This window comes from Blennius ocellaris (assembly GCF_963422515.1).
Source record: "Blennius ocellaris genome assembly, chromosome: 5".
Taxonomy (NCBI): Eukaryota; Metazoa; Chordata; class Actinopteri; order Blenniiformes; family Blenniidae; genus Blennius; species Blennius ocellaris.
The window spans coordinates 15,926,436-15,945,040 of NC_137654.1; the positions used below are offsets into that span (position 1 = coordinate 15,926,436).

Below are 18,605 nucleotides of genomic sequence, written 5' to 3' on the forward strand. Positions count from 1 at the left end.
TTTCTTCCCTGCCTCCCCTGTCTCTCCCCCGTTGAGACACATTGGTATTAACATTGGTGTTGCTGGATGGTATTCGAGCTGTAAGCAGGGATGTCACTGCTACATAAATCTGTCTATGGATGTGAGTCATGATTTTTGTGAATTTATCAGAAACTGCAGTAAGATGCAACGTGTGTAGGATTTTTCCATTCGGAAACTGTTAGTATATCACTTTAATTATGTTTAACTATTCAACATTTAATTCACAAAAGTGGCTTATCCAGTTCACTGTAATAGTATTCCCATATAGGGACTCATTACTTTGATGCCTAATCTTCTGAAAGATGGCGGCAATCGCAATACATGTCGGCACAAGTAAAGTCAGTTTGGAAAGTTGCATCACCTATCTTGTGACCTCTGTGTGTCCTCCCCCTCCTCTGCGGTGGAGGAACAGTGAGTGCTGACACCGATGGGCACATCAGGAAAGCCTGCCAGCTAGATTCTGTTACCCACCTTGCAGACATCACTTGGGGGCATTTTGGGCTATTTTCACCAGACCCAGACATAAATGACACCAGCACATTGTTTCCCGTTCATTTATCTAATGCCATGGCTAAATATAATAGGATGGTTTATCAGGGGAGAAAGGAAATCTGCAAATGTTTCCCAAAAGTGGAGTAATTCTGCACTTTCTCTGATACTAACAGCCACAGTGTTTGTAAAAAAAAAAAGAAAAAACAAGAAAAAAAGTAAGTACAATAGATGCTTAATGTATAAATTAACCCTAACCCTATTATTACTGTAGTCCGTATAGGGCTAAGAGGTCAACCAACGTGTCATGATAGGACCTAAGTGTTGTACCTAAGATATATAAACATTGCAGTCAGAAAAATAACTCAAAATGTAAAAAAATGTTTTATAAAAACAAAATACTATTAAAAAACAGGTATCGCAGGATAAAAATATGTGCTCATGAAATAAATATCCTACACAGTTTTTAAAAAGCAAAGGAAAAGACGAGGGTTTTTAAAAGGTACATATATCAAGTAGCAGTACTAATATTCAAAGTGGTAATTGCAACCCATCTTCAATAACTTGCTTTAAGTCCTGTCATTTGGCGGGAAACTCTTGAAAACATTCCTTTTGACACCCAAGAGAGTCATTCACAAAAGAGATGGCTCATTTCACATTTCACCACTGCTGACAAGAACTGTACATATTCACAGATTGTGTGTTTCCAAGCTACTGGCCAGAGTCGAAAGCTAAGATAAGCATCGTGATCTGTGGGCACGAGTCCAGGTGAGGTGGTACCACAGGGAAACAGGCCGGGACCAGAGCGGTGAGGTTGTGTGGGGAAGGCTGAGGGAGAAAGATAGGTGATGACCACACTCTGCTGTCTGGTCGACTCTGCACTGTCTAATGGCAGGTCTTATCACAGGCGGGGCCCACAGCCCCTTATCACACCTGCCCACTATCAGCCCCACACTGGATTATCCCTGAAGGGCGAATCCGCACGCCTTCAATCATTTACTACTATCACAAGGCCCCATCTCTGCTCTGGCCTCTCCGTCAGCCATAAAAAGCAGAGAAAGAGAGAGGGATGGAGGGAAATGCGAGAGGAGGGGGGCCAAGAAGCTATTTCATGCTACCAGGAGTAAATGTATCACAGGAAAAAGTGGCAGAAACTTCATTCAACGCCATCAGTGTATTCGACTTCCATCCATGCATTGTGAGATATGGGGAGGGTACACAGATTAGGTTGAGGAAAGTAGAGACAAATGAGAAAGAGGCAAGGTGATGGAGAGAATGAGAAAGAGGTCAAGGATGCTGGTCATGGGTAGAGGTGAGGGAGATCATTTTCGTTCTCTCTCTCGCTCTCTTCAAGAGGAAGAAGGTCCTGAGCAATGTCTTTAAGGCGAGTCAATCAGATCTTTTTTTTTCCCAGTTTCAAGTGTCTCTCCAGTCTGGCCAGTGGAGGCCAGATGGCAACTCAGACTAATAGCAAGCCGAGATTAGTTTGTGAAGAGTTGGAGAAGGAGGGTGAGGACAAAAAGGGAGAGAGGATGAGAGGAGGCTGAAGAACACCATGTATACATGCACATCCCAGAATCCAACAGCTTATTTTGCAACAAGAGGGATGGGAATGAGCTGATTCCTGCTCAAGAAAATGGAAATAAGCACTTTCTTTTTTGTCTATAGATTCTTTGAGGTACTCCTTTTGGAGCCTGGCATTTGCCTTTTGTTTATTTCTCCACTAGAGGCTCATCAGTTTTCCTTTGCTGGGTTTGAAGCAGAAATCCCTCCTCGGGGTGAGCTGTAAATGCCAGCCAACAAAGCTGTTTGTTGTTCCGGTTTTCTGTAAAGAACCACATGTTTTTTTTATTTTTGTACTTTCCAAAACAAGTTGTTTCAATGTAGAACCTTTAACAGATTTATCATAATTAATTTGCAGTTTCCTGGATCCTTAATAGCACTGTTAATTTGATAAAAGATAACTTTTAAAGAATTTTTTTTTTTTTTTGCTCACATCCTTTCTTATGGGAGTTGCATCAGTGTTTCTCAGCATATCAGTGATGACTGGAGCAGAACACACAGGGCCAAGAGCTTTTTGTAAATATAAACCACTGAGGAGAGGCGCATGAACCCCAGTGTGCATTTGTAAATCATAAAACATCTTTTGCACAACCCCTTGTTTTTGCCATTTCTATTTGAAGCTGACTCCTTGCAGCTCCATTACTATTATTGTACCTGCATAGCCCTTTTTTTTTTCTTTTTTTTTAAGAGAGTGAAGTGTGCACAAGTTGAGACATTCACTTAATAGTCTCTCTCCTGGCAGCCTGTTATTTCTTCTGTTCTCCCCACTCTCTTTCTCACTTCTCATCTCATACCAGTTACATCATGTCTCCCAGGTTTGAGCAGGGGATGACAATGACAGTTATACTGAGTGCAGCCATCATGCAGCCACGGCACTCTGCTTCACTGGAAAAAAGCCACAGGGTTGTGGTTCTGAGCAGCAGGTAGCATAGATATGACTGAATAACATGCAGCGACTGCTCGTGGGATTATTCACTCTGGGGTTTATGTTTCCTCATATTCTGTTCTCCTTGGTATGAAATATTTGTGAGAACATATTGTAGATATATATTTATCTGGTGGTTTGTTATATGGATGTTGATGCTTTGTTTGCGTGTATTTCTTTACATAGGTGTCTGATCGCTGCGTGGTGGCTTTGGTGCCAAAGCAGACCTCATCATACAACATCCCTTCCTCAGCCAGCATATCACGCACCTCCATCAGCAGATACGGTGAGTCATTGGACCATCTATCCATCTTCTATACAGTTTAACTCCCCAGGTGACAGCATGCAAATAGCAGAGTGCACATGAACAATACAGGGTAAAACAAAGGGACAGATAACCACACACCCATGGTACATGCAGAGCATCAGTTTAACTCAAGTGTGTGTTTTTGGACTGTCGAAGGAAAGCAGAGTTCTGAGAGAATGCTCACACTTGCCCAAGGAGAACATGCAATCTCTACACAGAAAGACCTCTGAACGAGGTTGTTCATTCTATACCAATAGAAGGCTGCATTTTCATGTTTACCATGCAAATACAGCCTTGGATTCATTTCAGGTAAAAGCTTACTGCTGTAGCAACAAAACCGCATTAGAATCTTAATTTCAGTTCTCCAGATATACAAATGCACTCACCTCAAGCCAATGAAAAGCTGGGCCATTTGTTTTATATTTTCTTGCTGTGATGGGGTTTTTTTTTCACAGCTTTATTTTCTCCCCAGTAGCGTGTGCAGGTTGCCTTCAAGTTCCAGTTCAAACTCTGTTCGGTGACTCAGGAGAGAAAAGACATGAGACAGAGAGAGAGATGGGGGGGGGGGGGGGGGGGGGGAACTGAGGAGAACGGCATGCATGTGTTTCTGAGGGCAATAATAATTGATGAAAATGCATTCTGTACAGGACACACACATTCACGTGCACACATACAGTTTATTCAGCACACAAACCTACAGCACAAACCAGTGCTCACACACATATTTCAGATGATTTTGTAGTTAGTGCATCTTGCATGCCAGATTTGGTCTACTGCCAGATACACAGCAGCAGCAGACAACTTGTGATTGCTAATTATTCTGTGTGAATGGTACTTCACATAAACAGAAAAATGATAAGTGAGCATGGCCAATTATGAGGATTGGGGGGATAGAAGGTGAACACTGTCTTTAAACTGCGTAACACCGAAACAGAGCTAACAGCGTCCTTATCCCTTCGAGCAATTACACTTACTCGCAAATGTTGAAATCAGCGAGTACCTGTAGATGCTAAGTCAGAAAGGTTGTTTTCGTAAGTGTATGTATCATGAAATGGAGTGGAGTGACATTTTCAAAAGAACTGCTCACGATTATCTTTGATGACCTTTAGAAACATTACCTTCTTTTAAAGAAAACACCATAAAGGGAGAGACGATGGATGACCGGAGCTAAGTAATGAAATATAACTACCCAAATTGTTCTGGCCTTACTTTCATGCTCAATCTTTATTTTTCATAATACCCAGATAAAGTTCACATTAATTTATAGAGGTGTGGAATTACTGAAATTACTCATATTAATGTGTCATTTAATAGCTGCTGGGAAAATATATTTTTCTTTGCAAGTTTCCTGGAATTGAATGTGAATGGCATAGAAAGCAGAGGCTCCTCTGGCAGGATCCTGGCCCTCATCAATCATGTGCTGGCACAGCAGGCACAGCTGCACCTCGACACCTGCTGATGGATTCATACCAATTTCACATTCAACACTTAGCATCTTGACTCAATTTACACCAGCGGCACCCCCTCTTGCTTTAAAATCGACCTGAACATACTCCCCTACTGGCTGGCTGCATCCAGGCGGCTGTGGGACTGCAGCAGAAAGAAGGAGGAGGATTGCGGACCACTGCTTAGGGTTAGGGGAGTTCTGAGATGGGGAGCGAGGCTGCGGGGATGTGATAGAGGATGTTGAGGGAATACTTGAGCCAGAAGAAACAGTGACTGGATTAAGATGGCATCCTGGATTTTAATTTACCTTGCATCCAGGTACACATTTTCAGTCCTCCGTGTCCCTGGCGGCCACTCCAGAGTGGTCTTTTTTTGAAAGATATAAGGGGCTTTATTGGCAGAAAAAGCTTTGTTGTTCAGCTCGGCCTTTGAAGCCAGGTGAGAGAGATCTTCACTGAGATCCTGAATCCCTGGAGATCCCGCTGCCACGTGGAGACGGGGGCTCACTAATTAGGAGAAACTGAAACTTGCATTATTTCAAGTGAGAAAAGAGCAAGAAGGCAGGAACAAAAAGAGCGCAGACAAGAGAGAGGATGTATGGATGAAGGATTACAACTACAGTGCTAAACAAATTAGGGATCTTTTGATGCATTGATGTGAGTGTGACAGGGTTGATTTCAATATGGCATTGACACAATGTTGCAGAGAGGAGCCAATTATGGCTGCTTTAAAGTGGCGCCAAGCGCAGTCATGAGACATGAATTATATCAGGAGAGGGAATAAATGATGAGCAAGACAAACAGCAAATATTCATCAAATGATACATGACAGAGAGAAATATGTAACAGCAAATGAGAAGACATGAAAAGAGGAATACTGTATACTGTCATGCCAAACATAATTCTGCTGTGTGCATGACAAGCATACGACAAATTCCTGTTATATAATTTTTTTTCTGCCATGTAAAATTCACATTTAAAGCACGCTAAGTAGTGTCACCAATACATCACAACTTTATCACAAATTCCCATCCCTTTCATCACATTACTGTTTGAAGAAATTTCCAATCAATGCATTTTGCTTTATATGGCATAGCTTCCAGCTGGGTTTGGCTTTGCAATTGTTAATCTCTATTTTGTCTTTCCAGATTCCTCCTTCCGCTACACTGGCAGTCCAGATAGTCTTCGCTCACGCGCTCCCATGATCACACCTGATCTGGAAAGTGGTGTTAAGGTGTGGCATCTGGTGAAAAACCATGAACATGGAGACCAGAAGGAAGGAGATCGGGGCAGCAAAATGGTCTCTGAAATATATTTAACAAGGCTGCTAGCCACAAAGGTACGTCAATATTCTTTATTCTTTGTTTCAATACAAATATAACACAAAAACTTAGAAGATTTTATTTCTTTGTTCTAACGATGGCTGTAATCCTATCCTACTGGAAACTTGTATTTCCGTGTTATAATTACATGTTTCACATGCAGCAGATCAGAGCTTGTGGGTTGTGTCCATTCAAATGAGAAAAATTAGGCGCCTCACAAATAGACCTTTTGGCAAACAGAGTTTTGTTGTATGGTGCATTTTAAATAACCTGTCACTAATTATCTCACACGAGTACTCACACAGAACAGTTTGCCTGTGAGGCACTCAGACTCCACTTGGAGTAACAAACAGCGGTTTGCTGCTGAAGGACACTTAGACATATTTTTAATGCAAAAAAGGAAATCTAACCATTATCGTTTGGATTGGAAAATCACCACTTTACCAACTGAGCCACAGCTGCCCCCTGTGGTCTTATGTGATTTCCACTTGATGTAGAGTTGCCTCTTGTGGTCTTCCAAAGCTTTGTTTATCAGACATGATACCTCCAACAAAAGATCTTCTTTTATCAGTATTTGTCTTTGACAATGAAGATTTGTCTTGTCTTCGTGCCCCCCACTCGGCTCTGTTGCTCATTCCATTAAAGTCATTTTGTCTTTTTGGCACCATTTAAAAGAAGAAATCAACAGGCTTTCTGAAAGTAGAACATTCATTGCCAGGGAGCATTGTTACAGACAAGAAACAAACTACAAAACTCCCCCCACTGTTTTAAAGCCAGGGCGAATTTCAGAGGTTAAATGTTATGTTTTGTTGGATGCACTGCTGATTCCATTGGATTCTTCGTCTCCCATCAGGGTACACTACAGAAATTTGTGGATGATCTTTTTGAGACGTTGTTCAGTACAGTCCACCGCGGAAGCACTCTTCCGCTCGCCATCAAATACATGTTTGACTTCCTGGATGAGCAGGCAGACAAACACGGCATTCATGACACAGACGTACGTCACACATGGAAAAGCAATTGGTGAGTCTTTTTTCTTTAGAAAATTCTGTGTAACTATATTATAGTTTATCTTATCTCGGGTCCTATTACTTAATAGGTATATTTGTGGTCCTGGTCCATGTTTTGTTGTGAACTTATTGCCTTTTTTTTCTGTCTTCCAGCCTTCCGTTGCGTTTCTGGGTGAACGTGATCAAAAATCCACAGTTTGTGTTCGACATCCATAAGAGCAGCATCACGGACGCCTGCCTGTCTGTAGTAGCTCAGACATTTATGGATTCTTGCTCCACTTCAGAGCATCGGCTGGGCAAAGATTCCCCATCCAATAAGCTGCTCTACGCTAAAGATATCCCCAATTATAAGAGCTGGGTAGAAAGGTAAAAGTCACTTTATATACCACCCTAAACCACTCTATCACTTCTTCTTTGTATCATCTTGCTGTAAAAAAAAAATAGCAATCTTTGAAAAAATTGGTTCATAATTCAACTGCATTCTGTAAAAGTAATACGAGTGCTTATCTTACAGACACCCACTGTTAGTCAGAGAGATGTTTTGGCTCAAAACTGTGATTATAAAAGAATTTACACCTGAGTGAAACTGGCGCATTGGTTCAGTGAGCCTCTGCAAGTGACACCAAATGTTGCCTGTTATCTGAATCCCCAGGTACTACGCTGACATCAACCGGCTGCCAGCTATTAGTGACCAAGACATGAACGCCTATTTAGCAGAGCAGGCCAGGCTCCACTCCACTGAGTTCAACATGCTCAGCGCTCTCAATGAGATCTACTCTTACGTCAGTAAATACAGCGAGGAGGTGAGTCTCATCTGCATGCACAACACTCACGTACTGTAAATTATGATTATCCTGAGCGATTATGTATCAGAAATAGTCATATATTTTAATTTCTGTTTCGGTTTGTTACTCTTTTCTGAAAGACTCAAACTCATTTTGGAATGCATCCATTGACTGTGTTTGATTGCTTGTTTGTCATGCAAATGTAAAAAAATAATATCCAGAGAAGGAAGAAATAGTGTAAGTATGTGAAGATAATGGAATTATTCTCTCTATGCAGTTAAACAAATGATCAAAGATACACACATAACATATTCTGACTTAGAACTTAGTTGTTTATAATTGACCTTCACTTCCTATTTTTATACCTCTTTCCAAAAGAAATGAGAAAATGTGTTTTACGTTGGATAAATTTAAAAAAAACTTCCAATTTTGATTTAATCTGATGCTGTGCACTTTATGTTTGTTGTTTTCATGTGCTCACGTTGTGTCTCATTCTCTCTTTTTCATGTTAATCATATTATTCACAAGGTTATATTAAAATTATTTTTTTTTTAAACATGCTCATTGTACTTTGCACAGTGACAAAACAGTGCAGGCACATTGGAAGTGTTGTGCATTACTCCAAGAGTTCAGGGTTAGCCCTGGCTTTACAAGCACAACATGTGTCCAAATATTTAAAAGTACACAAAAGGGCACATGATTATACAATCTCTATTGTACAATGTACATTATATGTACACTGTACAATAGAGAACTCCTCCTAAAGATTTAAGAAAAAAAAGTTTCAGTATGCATAACAAAACAGAAACATATATAAGGAAAGGGCACATAAAACATACAGTACATAAACACTGTCCAATGTAGAGTCTTGCATTCTTTAAACAGAGAGTAAGCCAATAGATCTCCATGTTACCAGGACCACAAACTGCACACAGATGTCTTTATCTAACTGAGGGTCTCTTGGGGGGCGAGAGCCAGTCCCAGTTGACTCACTGTGGGTGAGAGTAGGCCACTAATTCATCACAAGCCAAACACAGAGAGGCACAATGAGACACAGAGATTAACACACACGGACAATTTGAAGTCACAAATAAACCAAACAACGCACACACAGGGAGAATATTCAAACGCCACACAGGAAGCCCCCTCTCTCCAAGCTGGCACTCGAACCATGTGGTTACTCTGCCGTGTATTATTTTTCAGGGAGATCAGGCCAATCCATCTTTTGAACTGAGCTGCTTCACTTTGAGATTTTACCTGGAGGGCAGTCCCAGGCGTCGATTGCTTAATGAGCTACTGCCTCAGTAAATCAGCTGCTAATTACGGACAGACTGAGGAGCGTAATTTGAACGAAAGGCGTGCCGCAAATCTTCCATGCGCTGTAATATATGTGTTTCGTGCCCTTGGTGTTCCAGGACGATTCATAACTGACAAGGGTTAGTGAGGTTAGCCCAGGGTCTTCAGTAGACTTCCCCAAAGCCCAAAGGTCTAGTGAGACCTGAGCTTAACAAGGCAATGTGTCTCATCTGCAGAAAAGAAAGCGAATGTCTACAAGCTCTCAGCATGCCTCTCTGTCCTATGCGCAGTCGTCTATCTGGCATATAGGGGCTCTCATGAGCAAAATCATAGGCAACACACACACAGACACATGGTCAGATCACAAGAAGCATAAAACAGGGGGGAGGAATATAAGGAGAAAAGAGAGCAGGAAAGAGAGAAAGCATTTATGGAGACATTGGGCTTCTAATGTCAGCTCCTCCTCTGGGAAGCTTTAGCCTGACCTTTATGTTGGACCACACCATCTCTCTCACTCCTTTTATCTCTTACTGTCCCTCCCTCCCCTTCCTTTACATCCCTTCTCTTTTTAACCATTATCCAGTCAGCTCCTCCTTTGCTCGCCGTGAATCTCATACGGTCGCTTTTGCTGCCTCTGCAGTTGTCGCTATGCGCGACGCAGACATATGCAAACGTGCTCATTTTGCATAACACGCTCTACAAATGCACGCCATCACTTCTGCTGTGTCTGGTGGAGTGTGGTGCATAAAAACCTCATCTACCACCATTAGCGGTTGCTCATTCTTACTCAGCCCTTCACAAAGGGCTGTGTGTCAGGCTAACCAGGCCAGAGCCGCAGCCTGCTTTAAATGGATTTGGGAAATGGCAGTGGGAGCTGTACCTGCATACAGGGCTACAGATTAATAATAGATTGCTATCGGGCCCAATGAGGAGGAGGAAATGTTATGTCTGTAGCTGCCAGCTTTTAAGAGCACTTAAAGCAGAAGAGTGGAAGATGGTAGGTGGGCAGACAGATATTATGTCCTACACCTGGACAGGTGGCAAATGAAGGTCGGCTCTGCTCAGGGTGAAAAAGGAAAAAGAAAGGGGGAAAAAAATATTTTTAATGTCATTAACAGTCAGTCAACTTTTGACTTACAAAAAATAGCAAAGTGTCAAGCCATTAAAAAAAAATGTAAATGGGTCGTGGAGTTTTGCTTGGCTGAGGAACAAAAACACAAAAACATCTTGTTTAGTGCAGCACTCAATAAGTTGAGGGTTGAGTTCAAATAGTGTGCTATTGTTTTACACATAATTCCCACTGAAATGAGAATATATTTTAAGGGAAACATGATCAAGTAGCAAGTACAAATTACAAGACTCCAGTAAAGAAGTATAAAAAAGCCTCTCACTATTGTTCCCATCGCACTTTCTGATATACGTCCTTGCATTGAACACAATTGTCTCAATGAGGTTAAAGGAAGTAATAAATATTGTTTATGTTTTATATCCCTTGTCGTTTCCATGCCAGGGTTTTCAGAAATGTTACGAACTTTAATGTTACTAAGGAAAGCCTTGAAAGTATTGATAGAAATTAGTGTCTTAAATCTCTTTACCAAGGATTGCACACCCACAGTGCAGAGAATGAGAGTGGAGGAAGAACAACCTTTCCCACAAATCTTCTTTAAGTATGTGAAAAAAAACTGATAAAAAAGTTACCTGGTTGCTCATGGAATCCAAACAAATGAATAAAAGCACAAATGTAGTTTTGTGGTTTGTTGCATCGACCAGAAAAATAGCACTTTTATCACAAATCACCAGTTTGAGAGATTACAAAGAACTGTAAGATAATTCTTGGGAGAACTGGAAAAAGACACTTTCTCTTTCACTAATACAGCGAAAATTGAGTCATTCAAATGCAACATCACGGTTGACACTTTCCCTCTCATAATCATTTTTTATTTATCTCTCACTTCTGAATATTTTCAATTACACATTGCATAAGATGGGTAAATGAATTATTTTGTTTGAAATATCAATTATTAAGTGGGCCTGCGCTTTCCAGTGTCGTCTGCAGAAGCAAATGTATTCACAGCACCAAACCAGAAACACTACGCTGAAGAAGGCTGCGCAGTTTAAATATAGGGATTCATGTCAAAGACAATAAGTCATTTTCCATATTGTAGCTTCTTTTTTTTTTTTTTTTGGTAGTTTTTGTATTCAAAGAAAGGCCAACTTTCTATGTACATAGGTGTTGCTGTGACACATTTTCCTTGTAAGAAAGCAGCCAGTCTGAATGTCTTTTGAACCCGATCTGACAAATGTCAAATTAAGAAGATGGAGCTCAAAAGATAAAATGAGAGACTAATACACAGATATCACTCAGTGCTGTCAAAAGTAAAGGCAGCAGTGTAATTATTTTCCTTTTCTTTGTTGTGTTTTCCATGTACAAACCTAAAAATGCAAAAGTAAGACTTCCGTTACCTGTGTGGATGAAAAGTAAAAATAAAGCTATGATAATGATAATAATGGTGGTCTATGCATCTGACCTTTTATAGAGATAATTACAACTTACAAAGGCATTGCAGCAATCTGGAGTTGTTTTTGCATCAGATGACCTTCTTGTTGCAACCAGAATCAAATCTGGGTCCCCCTACTCTAAATTCTAACCTTCCTGATACACAAAATCACCTTTGAGGCATTTCATAATAATAAAAGATGGAAACCGACAGACATTCTATGTGCTTACAAACTGTTTAAACCCCTGCGCTGCTGTGAGTTACACAAAGTGTGTCCAGTCAGATCAGTGTATAATACTACCTTAATATTTAAGAGGAAAACTTGTTGCCTGAAAAACAGTTTAAGAAATTTATGCGAGTTACCTTCTGGATTACGAGATTTTACTTTTCAGATGGGAAACGGATCAAAAGGGGGCAGCTGAGTTTGAGCATTTTAGAGATAAAGCTCAAGAGGTTGAGATGATCTGGACATGTGCTGAGGAGAGATAGATATACTGGACAAAGGATGTTGTAGAGGGAGCTGGCAGCCAGGAGGAGCGAGGTAGACTTCAGAGAGGATTCATGAGTGTAGAGAAGAGGACATGGAGATGTTGTTGGTGTGCCTGCAGAGGAATTCAGTGGATCAGGTGAAATAAAGGCAGATGATCCACTGAAGAGAGCAAACAAAGTCACAATTTAACATTGTATTGTGCGACTTATAAATATTCTAATGAGATGTCATGACAAATGCCATCAACTCTCATCTTCTGAATGTAGTTTAACTACCAAATGTGCAGTGGCACGGTGTGATTTCTGACCGGGGTGTTTTTATCCTGAACAGATTACAGCAACCCTCGAGCAGGACGAACAGGCCAGGAAGCAGAGGCTGGCCTACAAGGTGGAGCAACTCATCTCTGCCATGTCCTTCGAAAGCTGAGAGTGACCACTACTGAAAGAAAGAAAGAAAGAAAGACAGAAAGAGAGAGAGAGAGAGAGTGAGAGAGAGAACGAGAGAGGGAGAGGACCACAGTCTCTGCAGGCTCTTCCCTCATGAAGATCTTGTACTACTTACCTCTCATCGTGGAAGCTGCAACCACGGACCAGACCTGGGACCTCTGTATAACACGACTGCTTTAGTTTGTAATCCTCCCACCTCCTTCCACGACGGCGCCGGTGACGGGTCCGCAGACGGACGGAGACGGGCGCCCTGCAGCTGGAGCTGATGGTGGCAAAAGGAAGAGACATCAGCAGAGAAGGCAGCAACATGGCTTGTATTTATTTTCCTGTGTTTTGTCATTTTTCTTCTCTCTCAAAGGACATTGGCTCTGTTTGACAGGAAATTGTATGTTGTGTGGGTGTGCACATGTGTGGGTGGGTGTGTGTGTGTGTGTGAGAGAGAGAGAGAGAGTGTGTGTGTTTGTGTCATATTGAGGACTCCTACAAGGCTGTTGAGAGAAAATGGAGAAACAGATTTTTTTTTTTTTTTTCCACACCAAATCAAAACTGACATCTGAGTGTGAAATGGAGAGAAAACAGAGAAGCAGCGGCAGCAGGTCTCGAGATGGACACCTGAGCTCGCATTCAGATTCCTCAGATGTTTATTTTTGTACTTTTGGACATTTAAATATTATCAGTTGCAGTTGCAAATATACACCTGTGATCCCAAAAGTGTTGCTGTATAAAAGCTATAAAGAGTGGGCAACGTGGCGCTACAACAGGCCACCATCCAGGTCTTCTCTCACTCCTCCCCTCCTTGGACGGATGTTTCGCACAGCACGGACAAAACCTCTGCTCTTTATTTAAACGTGAAGTGTACAGGAAACACCCCCCCCCCCCCCCCCCCCCCCCCCAACAGAGTCAGTGGAGCTGTGGTGGTCACAGTTGAGCCAGCATGCTTGCACCTAAACTGAGGAAGATGGAAATTATAGTGCATTTAGGACGTAACCTCAGATCAGCATCACTCTGGAGGAGTCAGAGGCTTTCTTCAGTAGTTAGGTCATCTGTGTATGTACCGGTAGATACTTGCCAATCAGTGTATGTGAATGTACAGATGTGTTGTTTTTTTTTTTTTTTCTTTTACATTTTTTGTTTTCTTTTCTTTTCTTCTTTTTTGCTACAAAGATAAGCTCAGTTGAACTGAGGTTGCAGCGGTTCGCAGTAGCTCGTCATGTGAAGAACTCCATACTGTCTATCCAGGCCCCAGTCGAGAAAGAAAGAAAGTCGCTTGCACAGTGAAGTTGTTCTTTCGCCCACTCCACTGATATGACCTTGAAACCGGTAAAGAAAGTCGGTACGGCAAGTGCAGCTGCTGGATGCTTCAGCTGAACGCAGTTGACTTCTGCAGTGTGGAAACATTGTTTTGTTCCACTCTGCATGCAGGAGCGTGTAAGTGTCCACCTTTGAGTTTTATCAAGTGCCAATGAGTCATGCCTGCTTCTGTTAGCCAGTGGAAATGTTAGTCGATGAAGATCTTCCCCATCCGCCACTTACGTCTTCACACACTAAACAAGAGGTTTGCATGGGCCTAGTTAGACTAAGTGCCAAAAGATCCCGGGGTGTCAAATCGTTTGCTCGTGTCAAAATCGGTTTATGCTTTACAGTGGAAGCAAAACTCTTGCATCTGTGTCAAGCTGGTTACAGCCAATGCTTGTGAAAGGAACTGGAACGGTGAGTTTGGGAACTCATCGAAGGTACGAAACAAGAATAAAATCAAGGCTGAAAATGATGTAGACTTTAAAAAGAAAAAACTGAGTGTGTTTTATGTTGCGTGGATGCTGACTTAAACCAAACCGTCACGAGCTAAAGAGGCTGATGTAACCGTTCAGACTTTAGCGAAATGACAACAAACTGTAGACTCCGTCCTCTGGATAGGTGACTTCATTTTCTTCCAAGATATACAGTATGTGTCTGCTTTTCTGTTTACATCAAGTACTTGAAAATAGCTAGTATTAAAGGTTTGTACAGTATACTGCATCTGTGTTGAGAGCATGTTAACGGTGGGCGAAAGGTGCTTCTTTTCTCTGTGGCCTTAGATACCCACCTGCTTAGTGTTCCTGATCTTATTAGTCCTCAGCTACAGCGCCGTTCTCTCAGTGCTTCAGAGCCGAGTGTTTTTTTTTTTCTTTTTCGGTTTTTTTTTGTTGTTGTTGTTGTTGCGATACCAAGCCCTGGCACTCAGCTGAGAACTGTCTTAGCCAGATAAAATAGAAGGAGAGAAGGAGAGGTGAAGAGGGTACAGCCGCCTGGTTCAAGCAGTCGTTCCACTCGGCTCGCCTGAGCTGTTTGAAGAGAAGTGTCGAGAAACGAGGAGCGATGGAGAAGTAGAAAGAGAGAGGACCCCTTTAGCTCTAGTTTCCTGCTTCAGCTTTGATGCCACTCTTTGATCTGAGTCAGTTGTGTGCACAGTGTGATCAGGAGATGGAGAGAGAGAGAGAGAGAGAGAGAGAGAGAGAGAGAGAGAGAGAGAGAGAGAGAGAAACCATCAAACTAACAGGCAAAGGGAAACTTAGGATGAGGTGATGACTGACATGCAGTGTCTGGCCACCAGGGGCAGAAGTGAGAGAGGGGTTGAGATTTGGTCAGCATGTTCCAGCAAAAGTGCATTGCCTACACAAGGGGGGTTAGGCTTTCAAACTATAAAGTATATTGATATTATAATGATACCCTACACTTAATTACAGTTATACTATGAAATAATTAGGGCCATTGAAGAAGAAAAAGAATTTCAGAAGCTAAAAAGAAAATAAAACAGTTAAGCACTTTGAGAAAAAAAGTCAAAAACCAATGTTGACATTTTTTTTTTCACAGAAAAAAAAGTCAAAATTTAATGTTGAAGAAAAAGGTCAATGTCGAGATTTTTTTTTCCCTTTTAAAAAAAAAAAAAAAAGAAATAGAAACTGGAAACATTCATCTCCTTTGGTCTATCCACTTGCCAGTGCATGTGAGTGCTTCTACAAAATGCATTGCAGACAGTTTGATGAAGTTGTGAAACTATACTTCAGAATAGGCTTCAGCTCATAAACACAGTGCCGTTATTATTGTAATTAGAACTTTGAGAAGACAGTGCAGCCTGCAGCTCTCCTTTGCTCCATGCTGACTTCTTATGGGTTACAAGGGACATAAGCACCGATCCTGGAGTGTGTATTATTATTAAACAAGGAAATCCTGTGTGAAATCAGATGTATACAGAAGCAGTAAGCAACCCTGTATAGTTAGAATTATGTGATTTAATGTAATTATTTCGACATCCACGTGCAAATGATGAGTGATGGACCAGATGAGACGGACGTTTTCAGTTTGTGTTAAAAAGAAGAATTATCGTAACACTTATTTTCAACTTTTTTCTTGACATTGAATTTCAACTTTTTACATAGTTGTGCCTATATCAAATATAATAAATCCAACAATACAATAACATTATTTGAGTAAAATCTCCAACAAAATCATATATTTTAAAGAAATACAAATGTATTTATTTTATTACATAATTATCTGCAGTACCGGTAATTACATTTCCAATTATTTTTATCGGGACGTCAATAACATAGCCAATAAAGTGCTATCAAGATATTGGCTCAGATATAGGCCATTTATTGAATTGTTGGATTTATTACTGTTAAAATTAGTTATTATTTATAAATGATTATTATTCAGAGATTTCCAAAGTGACAAGATTCAATTACGATGGGAAAAGTTTAAAGTCATAGTCATTCCATTAGGTCACCTTTTGTGAATTCAATGCACTTTCTTGCCATCTTGCTCCCTTATCTTCTAATCAATATCTGTAGGCACACAGTGACACTCGTATACAGTATGTACACAAAACATAAAGCTTCCTCCTTTTGATGAAGGTGTCTTCCCAATTTCAGCAAATAGAATTGTATCCTCGTCATACCTCACATTGCTTGTATGGAGTAATGCTTATTATCATTTTATCAGGACCTAAATGCCTTTTCCGTCTCAAAGGAATGAAATGTATGTTTAATAGAGTCCTTCCAACTCTTTGATGAGCTCCCCTGTACACTGAATTGTGAAGAACAAAATCAGACACAAATTGGTTTTTAAAAGCTTTGATTTTATTTTCTCTCAAAGATCATTTATATCAGGATGTTCATTTTGATTTGAGGGTTTTTTTGTGTGTGTGTCGTGTGAGATTTTGGGTTCTTTTTTTGTTGTTGTTTTTTTTTACCTGCATGCATTTTAGTTCATGCCTGGGATTTCATATCGATCCACCACGTTTAGTCAAACTGGCAATTTCTTCCATATGTAAATGTCTTAAACCACAGCTGAGTGCACCTTTTTTTTGTGAAAGAGATTTTTTTTTTTGTAACTAAATAATAACTTGTTTCCATGCTGTACACTCATTTCTGGAAACCTGTTAAATTCAGTTTGAACTGAAAAGAGGAAAGTTTGTTTACTCTTTCTGCAGCGCAGAATCCCACTTGACTGCCAGTTGTGTGAGACATAGAGAGACGCTCATAACCACAACCTCATTTCAGATGAACCCGATTACTAATTGACGACGCTTTGTGCACAGTTTGATGAAATGTGTTGCAGAGGAGGTGGTGTTGCGGTTCAGCCTGACACGCCTCTCCTCAAACAGAGCAAAAACTGGTTTTCTTTTTGTTTGCTTTATGACATCGAGCAGCGTAACAAAATCAGATCATGGTTTTACTCTGAAGTCAAAATATCACAAGCTCAACATGAGCATCCTTCCATCGTAAACACTTTGTAAACAAACCCCTTGTAGACACTGGAGTTCTGTAAAATAGTACTTACTGGCAATGATGATGACGACGATGATGATAATAATAATAATGGCTGTCTGTTCTTGTTTTATAAAGGTGTTGTGAAAATTGTAAGAAACTTAAAGTATTTAAAAAAGGTTGTTCTTGTTTTTGTTTTTTTAATTTGCTTTGGTTTTGTTATGATAATATATTAATGTGTACCTATTGTAAATATGAAGCACACCTATTTTGCAAGCCAAGGATTCACTTTGTACTGTTGTTATATATAAATAAACTTTGCTGGTTAAAAATTGCATAGAACCAAAATCTGTATTCCTGTCCTTTTTTTAAAAGATCAAATCAATCAAGTCAATACATCTTAATCGTGCTTACATCAAGGATATGTTGTTGGCAATCTTAAATGCATTACATCACAGATTTATCGTCTATGCCACTTTTTCCAGGGCGTACACAACATTAGACAATTTGACCTCACATGCATGTTTTTGCACTGTAGTAGAAAACCAGAACATTTAAAGAGGATCCACACACAGGTGGAACATGCAAACTGCACTCAGCAGGCTGTGGGCTGATATTCCGGCTTATGGAAAGACACTTATGTGACTCCAATCAGTCTAATAACTGTAAAAGTTACTAGACTCTAAAAGTGTTGTTTCCCCTTGAAAAAAAGCCTACCCTATAAAAATAAAATGTTTTTTTTTTGTTTAAAACATGATTATCAGGTTCATGTATAATTAGTAAAACTTTGATGTAAACTCAATTATAGCTCTTTTAAACTAAATATAAACAATCTCAGTCTCAAACTGCTTGACATTTAGTCACATTCACCAACATGGGAGCAAGCTATTACAGAACTACAATTCCCATGATTCTTTGGGGCGTCTGCAGCTCCATTATCTTCTATGATCTTCAAGCAAATTTTAATGGAGGTTTACTCAAGACAGACATTGTAGTGCCTTCATAAAGTGTAAGTACCCGTGCATAAAACATTATATGCGTTATGCTTGTGCTCAGATTTGACTGTGTAAAGGAGAATTAGATGCAGCTGCAGCAGGTATCTTGTACCAGGGCTGCTTTACTGAAGTACTTAATTGCCTCTATGTGCTGTGTGTAACTGCTGCTGCCGCATGTAATGACCGCTGTGCATCTGTCCTTGCCTCCTGTCTCTCCTCTTCAATCCCTCCATGATTTTAAAATCCCTCTCCTGTCAGATAATGC

At 40.5% G+C, this 18,605-nt stretch overlaps 1 protein-coding gene across 1 annotated transcript in view; it reads left to right on the forward strand.

Annotated features, from left to right (window-relative positions):
* plxna2 (plexin A2) overlaps positions 1 to 12,875 on the forward strand; it is a 188,851-nt gene extending 175,976 nt beyond the window's left edge. The window contains exons 27-32 of the mRNA XM_080497333.1: positions 3,185 to 3,284; positions 5,899 to 6,089; positions 6,926 to 7,095; positions 7,236 to 7,448; positions 7,735 to 7,885; positions 12,482 to 12,875. Of these exons, the coding sequence (XP_080353459.1) occupies positions 3,185 to 3,284; positions 5,899 to 6,089; positions 6,926 to 7,095; positions 7,236 to 7,448; positions 7,735 to 7,885; positions 12,482 to 12,577 (921 nt within the window). The 3' untranslated portion in view covers positions 12,578 to 12,875. The remainder of the gene's footprint in view (positions 1 to 3,184; positions 3,285 to 5,898; positions 6,090 to 6,925; positions 7,096 to 7,235; positions 7,449 to 7,734; positions 7,886 to 12,481) is intronic.
* The last annotated feature ends 5,730 nt before the right edge of the window (positions 12,876 to 18,605 follow it).